The sequence below is a fragment of the Lathyrus oleraceus genome, chromosome 4 (assembly GCF_024323335.1).
Source record: "Lathyrus oleraceus cultivar Zhongwan6 chromosome 4, CAAS_Psat_ZW6_1.0, whole genome shotgun sequence".
NCBI lineage: Eukaryota > Viridiplantae > Streptophyta > Magnoliopsida > Fabales > Fabaceae > Lathyrus > Lathyrus oleraceus.
The window spans coordinates 3,386,354-3,398,677 of record NC_066582.1 but is presented as its reverse complement, the minus strand read 5'-3'; the positions used below and the strand labels follow the sequence as shown (position 1 = coordinate 3,398,677).

At 34.1% G+C, this 12,324-nt stretch overlaps 1 protein-coding gene across 1 annotated transcript; it reads left to right on the top strand.

The window, feature by feature from the left end:
* Positions 1–1,206: 1,206 nt before the first annotated feature.
* On the top strand, positions 1,207–2,623 carry LOC127138270 (U-box domain-containing protein 35). Its single transcript, XM_051064681.1, has 3 exons — positions 1,207–1,783; positions 1,868–2,102; positions 2,191–2,623. Exons 1-3 carry the CDS (start codon positions 1,381–1,383, stop codon positions 2,399–2,401), a joined length of 849 nt encoding a protein of 282 aa, XP_050920638.1. The 5' UTR covers positions 1,207–1,380; the 3' UTR covers positions 2,402–2,623.
* Positions 2,624–12,324: the final 9,701 nt, after the last annotated feature.

Here is a 12,324-nt window from a genome sequence, read left to right as displayed (position 1 = left end):
TTTTTAGATTTCCTTTTCTTGTACCATGGAATTCAGATTTCAAATATGTGATTTGAGATCTGGATTGAGCACCTGCCAAACTTTGAGCATCATCCCAAAGTTGTTTGGAATTTTCACAGTGCATCAACTGTGTTGCAATGTCAGTGGTCATTGAATTCAATAACCACCCAAGCAGCATTTGGTCATCTGCTACCCATTTTTCAAAGCTTGGATTTTTGGTCTTGTTTGAATCAGCAGCAGTGATGAACTCTTGAGGGCATTCTTTTGTTCCTAGTATATAGCCATCTAGTTTACAGCCCCTAATGACAGGTAAAACTAGTGACCTCCACAAGGGAAAATTATTTTTGTCCAACTTGACAGAAACTGATGTTGGTAGGTCATTTTTCTTTGAATTAGCAGCGGTTATCATTGTGGTTATTGTGGATCGAGAGCTTTCAAGCTTAAAGCTCTGATACCAAGTTAGAAATACAAATAGAATCATTTGAAGGGTTGTGATTCTCATTACAAGTTACAGTACATATACAAGAGAGAGAGAGGATCATTCATGATCCAAGAATCAAGGGAACTTAATATACAAGCTACCAATAAGGAAACTAATGAAGACAAAATCAAATATTCTAATTACATATGATTTGTGGTTAATTACTCTCAAGACAGGATTAAGTGACTTGTCTAACATAAGACAATCACCATTATAAGGTTTATGGTGCGATGGTGGAAGAGGGGTACACGTAAAAGTTTAACACTTCAATGCTTAAGATAATATTTGAATGAGATGGAATATCGCAAGTATGAATAAAAGTATTCATGTGTGTCTCAAAATTACACTTATATAATTGTCGTTGGGTTGTGTAATGTAGTGTGCAGACACCGCTTTAACGGATATCAACAATCACAACGGAAGATTGGTCGTACTCGAGTATGGTGTCCTAGGAAGAAAGTCTAGTTGTATGTGACTTATAGGCACACCTTCATATATCGTACATCTTACGGTAACAATATAGTATTATAATATAAAACAAATTGAAATATTAGAGTGTTTTGATTACATATCCAAATACACGAATACAAACAAGGACACAAATTAGAAAAGTATTTTTATTAATTAGTCAAATAATGTGGAGTATCAATCAAGGCGTGAGTAGTCACACATTTTACCTCAAGCATTTATAGTACCTATCAAATATATAGTAGCAATTAAATATTTGAGTTATATTGTCAAAGATAATTAAATATTTGAGTTGACTCGGATTCTACTCGGAAAAGATATTCACAACAACATATTTACACTTAAATCAATCCTACCGCCTTCGATTTTTCATCTAAAATCTCAATTAAACAGTTGTGATGAAGTTTTGAATTAACAGACAAATCTATAAGATGCCAGTGAATCGTGATATTGACGGTGATGATGAGTGTTTACACTACTCCGATGAAGACATCGGCATAAGTTGTGGTTGCGGTTTGATTGGGTTCAAGAAAAACCAAGTGTTTGATTACAGTTTCAAAAGCGAGATAGACGATGATGATTTGTTTGAGATAAATCTGAAGAAGGAAGAACCATTGGATTCAATAAAAGAAGAAGAAGATTACGAAAGCAGTACTGTGTTCTCTCTTGATATTCACAGCAATAAGTTATCTGATGTTGTTTATGTGGCAGTTGGAGAAAGTTTTTCAAGCATGGAAGCACTTTCATGGACCTTAAAACACTTGGTGAACCCTAATTCTACTATTGTTTCTCTTATCCATGTTTTCCCTCGAGTCAAGCGAATTCCAACTCCACGTAAGTAATATTTCAATTACTTTTTACTTGTTTTTCTTCTGTGATGATATATGGTTTAGTAATTGAAAGATTAATTAATAACAGTGGGAAAAATTCCAAGGAGTCGTGTGAATCAAGAACATGTTAACATCTACTTAACCCAAGTGAAAAGCAAGAGAAAAATTCTCCTTCAAAAGTTCATTGACCTATGTACTGATTCAAAAGTTACGGTGGAGATGTTGTTCATTGAGGGTGACAACGTTGGTGAAGCTATTGTAGAGCTTGTTAAGAATCTTAATATTAGCAAAGTGGTGATTGGAACTACACAATCTAATCTAAGGTACTATGTCTGAAACTCATGTGTGGCACTAAGTTAATAGTTAAGAATAGCATATTTTTTTAATTGTTTTTACTATTTGGATGATTAGGAAACATGTGTCAAGAAGGGAGAATTCTACTGCAGAGATGGTGTTAAAAAATGTAGAAGAAAGATGTGATGTTAAAATCATATGTGAAGGAAGAGAAGTGGTGGATGAGATGATGAATGGATGCACTTCATCACAGCAGGATGAAATGGATGGTTTTGTTCCAATCAAGCGTTTCATGCCAAGTCAGTTTTGGTTATTTAAGTCTAGATAAAAAAGACCATCACATTCATGGTCAACGACTATAATTTATACGAATCATAGATAGTTTTTTTTTTAATAATTTCCAAGCTACCTAGACCAAGTAGATTTGTATTAGGATTAGCAAAAATGTTGAGTCCATGGCACAAATTGGACCAAATACATACATATTCACGTTTCATACATAATCTCTATCTCTATTGCTGAGTTATCATTTTTCATTAGTCTCTCCGCATCATTTATCTTGTACTTGTTTGAGATTGGCTTCCTGCTAGATTATTTTTGTGAGCTTAGTGGTTCTAAAATTGACCGGATGTTCTATCCTGGAGTTTTTTCTTTTCGAATTGAGTATATCTTGTGCTCGCTGTACTACCGTGAAACAACAACTCTACTTATTATGAATGATAGAAAACAAATCCATAGTGAAGTTGTTGACATAATTTCACAAGATTATTGACGATCTTAAGAATATTAAAGTGAAGATTGTAGATGACGACAAGGTTCTACTCTTGTTGAGCTAATTATCCAGATCCTTTGAACACTTTAATGATTCTCATCTTTATAGTAAGGAAGGTATTATTACTTTGGATGAAGTTCAAATGGTTGTGAGATCCAAAGAATTTTTAAAAGTGAAAGATTTGCATATTGATGATAGTGGTGAAGGCATGAGTATCTTAAGAGGAGGAAGTGAGAGTAAATTGATGTCTAAATCAAATAGGTTTGATAAGTAAAAGGTAACATGTTTTACTTGTCAAAATCCATGTCACATCATGAGAGATTGTCCCGAGAAGAGGGGTGGTGTCGATTCTGTTTAGATTGCAGTTTCCTCCAAATGAGGATAATTATGAGAGTGATGATGTACTAGTGGTGTCGACCAGGGTTTTTAACAGCATATATCGATGCTAAGTATGGGTTTATTGGGGACGGAATAGCCATTGCATTGTCTGCATACGTAGATGAACTAGGGTGCATGTTTGTCATCATTGCAGTTGGCATGCCATAAGGTCGTTCCCTACTTGCCGTATCTTGAGAAATATGACCTCGTGAAGCGCATCGTATGCTCACGGAGAACTAACAAAGTCACCACCATTCTTTATTTATTCCTAAGAAAAAAGGGAAATGACGATAAAACCATAGGGGGGAGAAATGGGATAAGATGGTCATCGCAACCAAATTAGGGTTTGGGAGTCGGTTATGCGAGGGAAATGTATTAACACCCCTCGCATTCGTTGTACTCAACGGGAACCTCCTAAAATTCTAAGGTTGATTGTTTATTTAAGGGAATGTTTGTTTTATTTTTAAGGATAAAAGACATAATTACAACAGAGAGAAACAGTTTTTTATTAGTGAGCTCGCCAAGGTTTCAAAACCTCGTGTATATGTATTCTCAAAGTGCAGTGAGAAAGTCAAAGCTCAGCAGTTCATAAAAAAATGCTTGTGGGTTGGTCGATTTTAGAGAATAATGTTAGGTCATGTTTTAGCAATTAAACGTATGTATGTATGCTCGCACGATGGAGGCTTAAGCGTTGTTTGTGTTCGCATTTAAACGAACCGGACTATTCTTTTATGAAAATGTTTGTTTTGACTTAAGTGCACAAAGACAAAAAAAAAAGATTTGATGGGTGAAATTTTTTTTTTAATTTATTTTGAGTTTTGAGTAATCGATCGATGCGACGAACGCTAATCAATCAAATATTCTGGGGCAAGGTGAATAGGCTTCCCCTCATTCATTTTTATTTGCAAAATGTTAGATTAATTTGATTTATGAAAATAATGTTCAGTTATGTACATAGTTTATTTACAAATGAAAAAGGGTTTTTTTTTTGTATTTTTGAATTTTAAATGAAAAGAAATATTTTGATATCTTTAGATTCTTAAGTAAGAAGAAAATATTTTTTGAAATTTGATGAAATAAGATACATTTTGTATTTTTGTTTTTGAACTAAAAGACAAAAGAAACTATTTTTGCATTCTTATCAATTTTATAAATCAACTAAATTATTAAAAACTTATCAATTTAAACAATTAACTAAAGGTAATTATATGAAAAAATTAAATTAAAATAATTACATAACTAATTTACATGATTAAATTGTAAAGGAACTAGATGATTTAATCAGGATAATTGTTTAATAACTAAGGGGTATGAATAGTGTAAGGGTCTAGAGCCCAACCCAAATTCTAAAGTTCATTGAATAATAAAATTAAATATAATAATAATAAAAAGAAAGAAAAAAAATTAAAGACAAATGTGTGTGTGAGAGAGATCCATTGCCGCCTTTTTTGCTCCTCTTTTCCACGATTTTTAAATGAAAAATTTGACCATACCCGTTACGACATGTGGCGGTTCATAAAAAAATAATAGTAACTAATAACACATGAAAGAGAAACAAACTTTTTCAGTTTTTTATCTTCTCAAACAACAAACAACATAAAAAATGCATACAAAAAATGCTTCATTTAAAAAAATTAGAAATAAGAAAACAACATCGATCGAAAGCGACGATAAGGGGTGGCATGGATGTAGGCTATGACTAAATTGGAATAGGGTTTTGTGTATGAATTAGGTGTTAGACTTGTGTATGTGTGTTATTGCACACGTGAATAGAGGAGGGACTTGAGTAAGCAAGTTTTTTTTACTCCTTTATGTAAGGATTTTCTATGTGGTAATGTGTAATTCAACGGAAAATTGTGTAAGAATGTACAAAAATAAGACTAAATAAAAAGTGTTTGTATGACTTTGTGTATAGAATTAGGGATATGAGAGAAAGTTGAGTTAGAAATATACAACGGTGTATGAACCGAAAAATGACAACGGTGTAAGAATAAAAAACAACGGTGAATGAACCGAAATAAGATAACAATGATGTATGAAATGAAACAAAATTCGTATCGGTGATAAAACCTGAAATAAAACTTGCACTAACATGGATCCCGAAATGTAAACCGCATCGAAATGGGACCCGAAATAAAAACCATTTTGAAGTTAAAATAAAAACAAACGTGGAACCCGAAATAAAAACCTGCATGGGACTCAAGATAAAATTCACGCTAACATGGGACTCGTGTAGGACTCGAAATCAAACTCTCACTATCATGGTACTTTTGTGGGACTCAAAATAAAACTATCACTATCATGGGACTCAAAATCAAACTCTCATTATTTTGGGACTTGTGTGGGACTCAGAATCAAACTCTTACTATCACGGGACTCATGTGGGACTCAAAATCAAACTCTCATTATCATGGGATTCATGTGGGACTCAAAATCAAACTCTCACTATCATGGGACTCGTGTGGGACTCAAAATCAAAATCTCACTATTATGGGACTCGTGTGGGACTCAAAATCAAACTCTCACTATTATGGGACTCGTGTGGGACTCAAAATCAAACTCTCACTATCATGGGTGTAACACCCTATACATATTTGTCTAGAATAATATGCATATGGTATTATAATATGGTACATGAATGTCATACATAAGCAGCGGAATAGGATAAGTATTAGTACAATAAACAAAAGTTGAATACAACATGGCCAAAATAGTACGATCCCATAAGTACTAATACATAATCCATAAGTACATAAGCCAAAGGCTCAAAACACGATAAAGATTTAGCCAAGAAACATCTTCAAGCAAACTAGGCCATCATACCCTTGCCTTTGTCTTGCCTCGAACAACCTAAAAAAAATAATAGGATTGGAGTGAGATTACTAAATCTCAGTGAGTCCCCCTATCTTATGGGTTATCTTGGTACTACAAGGTTCATGCATCGATACAAATCTACCATTGATTTGGGGTTTCCTTACTATCAAGTAATGAATACGCAATCATCACATACCATCCCAAGTGGGAGTCCCTTGACCGTCCAATTAGGAACCAATAAGCATACAATAGAATAACACAACCTAGTATGCAAACCAATACCCATGTATGGGGAATCCATAAGTAGCTCATGCCCTCCGACCTAGGCAACACAAGCACACCCTTAATGAGTATCCAAGTGCCTGGAATCAATAGACTTGCACAAGCACACAACATGGTGAGTCAGATGAGTGCATATCATGAAGAATTCCGAAACAAAGTGGTTTATTCCTAAGTGGCTACACGACCCCCATCCGTGATGAGTAGAGAAGTGAGATTGCCTAAGTGGCATCACGACCCCATCAATCATCAATACACATGTGTGTTAACGTCAAATGCAAAGATGCCTACATGACTGCACAAGCCCACCGGGAGAAATCACTAGCGAGTACACCTCATAATGAAGTCTGGAACTAAGTGAATTACACCTATATGGATATACAAGCCCACTAAAGGTGAGTAATAAAGTGCCATTGCCTGTATGGCATCATGACCCCACCATACCGATCATTCGGTGAGTATCCAATTGAGTATCCGCCTTGTCAAGCCCTACATCTCACCAATTGATAGTTCATGTGTGTACCTTCAAACCCAATCTGGTATCCCAAGTGATTTACTACCTCAGGTCTAGGCCTACTTCGGCTCAAGCATACGTGACCACATCACATCCAAACATTCAACCGAATGAACGGGTAGCCAAGAAATATAGTGATCACATCACATACATCATATACCATAGTGCATCATATTAGGTATTCATATGATTAAAGGTATAAACAAGTGATCACAACATGACATTCATCAATCATTGTGCATTACATTAAGCACACGTGTAAAAGAGGCATATACACACATGTTGGTATATCACTATTTCCCCTAAATCATTGGCCTAAAAACATTCCATTACTTCACTACTTAATAGATCTTTGTAAGAGCTTTCTAACACATCCTACCGCGTCTAATTCCGAGTCACGTAACTCAAGTTCTGCTGATTTTAATTCTGAATTTTCTCACATAAACAGTGATAATCGATTACAGTCAAACCTGTAACCGGTTACAGGCTCGAAAAATAGCTCAAAAACCCATTTTTCTTGCAGGTAACCGGTTACCAACTGCTAGTAATCGATTACCACTGAGTCCAGAGTCCAAATTCACTTATTTGATCATATTTCCTTCAAACTAAACCCATTTCCAACATGTACAAACATCATATATGAATCAACAACATAAAACATCAACTTAACCACACTATATAAATGATCAATTTAAGTTATCACTCCCCATTCCCACATGCATATAAACATCATAACATAATAGGGTTTAGGAATCACTTTTATCACAAGAACTTCATGAAATTTCTCACAAACCCTTCCCAAATCATAGAATCCCTAATCCCCCAAGTTTCTAACTAATGGGAGTCACCTTGATGATGATAAAGATGCTGAAACTGAACGAAGATGAAGAGAAATATCAAATTTGGGTGAGTACTTGAAGCATGCAAGGTGAAGATGGTGAACTTATATTGAAGGGACTTCTTATGTTATCATTGTTTATCAATTGTGATATTTTTAATTACACTATGCGTAGCTAGATTATTGTAGGTTAGGTTGTGTTATAATGAACCTGTTTCTCAATTATTGGATTCTATGTTAATTTTATTCAATTGCTTCTTGTTCGTAATGACTTTTATGTGAGATACTTTTTTAATATGATTTTGGGCACATAAGGAATACTGACCCATAGTCTATGTGTTGGACCTATGGCAATTGTTGTACTTATATTGGTTGAATAAGGATAGGAGACCCCGAGTAGTGGCATAGAGAATTAGCATTCTATACATCTCCTACCCTACTTACGATGGAGGACTAGGGATAGAAAGCTCCGAGTAGTGGTTAGTGAGTTATCTCGTGAGTGGCTATAACGGTTTTGTTAATTCTCCATGGGGTTATAGTGATTAGATCATTCATAGAGGAATAGGGGATTCTAGAGCACAACCTGGCCGCTTTCGTGACATTGTTTACTCCTTTATTTACTTTTCGCATTAAAACTCGAAAACCCCCTCTTTTTTACTAGTTTTTATACATTGCACACATTTTGTCTTTCTTTGAGGCAGTCCTTGTGGATTCGATCTTTTTATTACTTCGACATTATCGATACACTTGCCGAGAAGTCATCATAAACAAAATGTGTTGGATGATCTGACGAAGGATATGACTACCAGACAAGATGACATGAGTGTTGATCTGAAAGCAGTTATGAAGCTTCTAAAGCAGAAACCTTAGGCTCTAGGATTTAGTCACCCTTTTGTTTTATCTTTTCGAACTTATGTTATACATGTCTTTTTTGGTTAATAAATTTTTTTTCAGTATCTTTTTTGTCCTTTGTATTGATCTTTTTGTTAATGACAAAAGGGGGAGAGAATAAATAGTACTTAAGCACCTTAATCTGATGATTATTTTTAGTGCTGCTTAATTTTTGAATATTATATTATTGTGCTTTTAGAGGAATTTAATTAACCTGGATAGGAGTTAAGGGGGACTTATAAACCTCACCCTCTAGACTATCAGACTCAAGGGGAACTTACGAATCTCAGACCCTGAAGTTAACATGTTAATTAAAATAACAACCATTATTCTTAAATACTTATGTTTGTCATCATAAAAAATGGAGAGATTGTTGGAACAAAAATGGTTAACACCATATCCCTTGGGTTTTGATGATAACAACGTAAAAAAGACAATTGGGCATTCTAACATCTATTCAAGTATGCATCATTATAAGTCTAAAAACACATGAAGAGAAACTTGAGAATTCTGCATCTGAAGATCGGACTATGGCTCTAAAGACCACTTATGAAGATTTTGGCTCTGATCGAAGATCCAAACTCTGAAGAAATCAACTCTGGAGAAATTCAGCCTCTGGTGGCCTAGATTCTGAAGCTTCAAAAGCCAAGAAGTAGACTCTGAAGTGATCAGCCTCTGAAGAGTGAAGTATGAAGAAAGTCAACCTATAAAGCAAAGTCTCTTCAATCGAGACAACTCTAATAGGCTCATAGACTTTTTGATCACATGAAGACTTAAGAAAAAATATATTATTTTTTGTCCGAGCTTCAATAGATAATTGCTCTTGTAAAAATATACTTTTTGATGTGTCCAATCAAGTACAAAGCTAACCCAGTCTTTTGGTGAAAGTCTTCAACGTCTCTTTTCTCCATCTCTCTATATAAGGAGCAAAAGGTCTGAAGAAGAAGATAACACTCCACAATAATACAACACTGCTACAAATTATGAACTTTGACATTTCCAAGAGAAGTTACTCGGTCAAATTAGCTAGAAATAAAACATCTTAACACTTATATATTTTAGAAGTTCTTAAATCTTAAAGTCTTTCTAAGTTGTATTCTATCTACACCTCTGATTGAATATCAAGTCTAGTTGTTACTGTAGCGGTAAATTCATGACCATCAAGTTATGGATAAACTTGACGTCAATAAAACCAGAGTCACCACCGCACTTTTATTGTTTCCAAAGGAAAAGGTAAAAGTACGAACAAAACCCAAAGATAAGAAGTTTTCAGATCAAAACTAATAAAATGTTAGAGATTACAGGTAAGGGGGTTGGTTACACAAAGGGAAGGTGTTAGCACCCAAAGTGTCCTAGGTACTCCTAGGGAGCCCTTTTTTATGTGTGTATGTGTTTTTGGTATAAATGATGTTTGATAAAATAGAATGGAGGGATGAGAAAAGAATTCACTAATTATATTTTTATGTTTGACAAGACCTTCGGACTTGTGCCTACGTACCAACATAAAATGAGGGATCAAAACCTCATAGTTCGTGGTAAAAATTTCAAAGTTGGTGAATTGCTTTTAACAAAAGTTTAAATGAAAAGACACAAAGGGCCAAAAGTTTGAATTAAGTTGTTAGTTCTTTTTGTCTTTTTGAAATTTTAAGTCAATATGATTAAGTTTATTTACAAATTTGATTTAAGAAAGAGTTTGAAAATTCATTGGCATAAGGCTAAAGTTTCTAATCATTAAAATAAAGTCTAAGTTTAAAATCACAAGTAGAGAAGTTTTTGAAAAGGGGGAGAGGTTTTGAAATTTAAGAAATTGAAGGAGATGAAGAGGTTATCCTAAGTACAAAGTTAAAAGTTAAGAGTTGAAAAGATCTTACCAATGGCATGCCATCCAATTGACAAGAATGTCATATAGAAACCCATTTTCCCTTGGACTTTAATCAAGAAATTAGCAATATCTAGACATCATGAAGATCAAGGCATCAAATAAAGATAGCCACATCCAAGCAAGCAATTCCCATAGCTAGTAGTCTTCTTTGTCTTCCAATGTATCAGATGAAATATTCCTTGATCAACTCAGAGCAAAGCATCAGACACGGAATCAAAATAAGAATTAAGCACCAAGATAGAGTAGCAGATGAATTCAAATAAATCCCAAGGTTTACATCAGATGAAGGCTCAGTTCATAATAGCTCTATTTCATAATGTTGGCATTGGCCAAGTCCTTTTTGCACAGGAAATGCTGCCTAATCCTATGTCCAAAGGTTCAGATAAAGTTGAACAGTCCACCAGATGTTTTTTAGGGTTTTTGTTATTATTAGGTATTTTAAGGTCCTAAGACCACAAACAAAACCAAAACACACAAATAATATATACAATCACAAGATATGGCTCAAATGAGCAAAGCGAAAATGACATAAACATAAACAAGTTAAATGAAATGTAAATGGCAACGAATGATAAATGATTAAAATTTAAATTGCATAAAGTAAATGACTTGAGTAGTAAAGAAATATTAACAAGAGTTAGTCAAATATTTGTCAAAAGTTAATGTTGGTTTTTAATTGATTAAGTCATTCTTTGGAGAACACTCAACCATTCATTCACAAGTATGAATCCTTAAACCAAGACATCTTCCATGAGAAGGGCTCCAACTTGGATAGTTCAATAAGTATGCCACTAGCTCCCATTAAAGGAAAAAAAGGTCAAGTCACTACACAATGCCATGAAGAATGGGAGACTTACAACCTCACTTACTAGAATGCTATGTCTTGAGGGTCAAATTTAGCTATATGTTAAGCAACCGTAATTGGACTTATATAGAAGTCATAACTATCTGAGGTCGGGCAATAAAATTTAGGTGTTAATGCATGTTAGAGATTTGGTATGAATAACCAAACTCCTAAAACATACCACCCGCTAAAAAGAAAAGATTAAGAGGGAGGGACCTATCTCGATCATACTTGTATTGATTCATGTGACACCAGGTCATTGATGAATCAATTAGACTTTAGACATTAGAGATTTCATTGGTCAAATGAGGGAATGGGGAAGAATATGGATGAAGATGAAGGGGGAAAGGAAGATAGAAACACAAATTGATCATGGGAGGAATTTCATCAAATCAAAACCATCCATTCATTTTGGGAGATGAAATGTACATTTCATCAATCCCCTAAATTCAATGGTTTTGATCCAACAAAAGTCAAATCAACCTTGACCAAAGCCCAAACAGAAAGTCAAATATCACAAGACCATAAAAATGGCTCAACAATATTTTTAAACATTTAATCAATTAAAAAATCAATTTAAAAATGAATTAAAATACATTTTAATTTGGTCAAAACCTAAAATCCCTTCAAAACACCAAATAAATGGCCTAGGGATTTATCCTAGGTCAAAGGACCTTAGACAAGAAATTTCACTATTTTTGAAAAGTCAGAGGTATTTTTAAACAATTAAAAATATGCACAAAAACATTTAATTCATGAAAAATATCAATACTAATCCAAAAAATAATTTTAATTCAGAACATGGAAGAGAAAAATATTTAAAGATTTTTGGTGAAAGTCCAATACTTTTTGGATTAAAAATGAAATTTTTATGAATAAAATAAAATAAATGGATTAAACATAAAATCAGAATTAAAAAAGAAAATAGAAAAAACAAGGCCCATCAAATCTCCCTCATTAATTGAGGTGACAGATCTGATGGTCACACGTGTGCTATTCATGGTGGACTCAAGTCAATGCAATGCACACGTGGTAATTA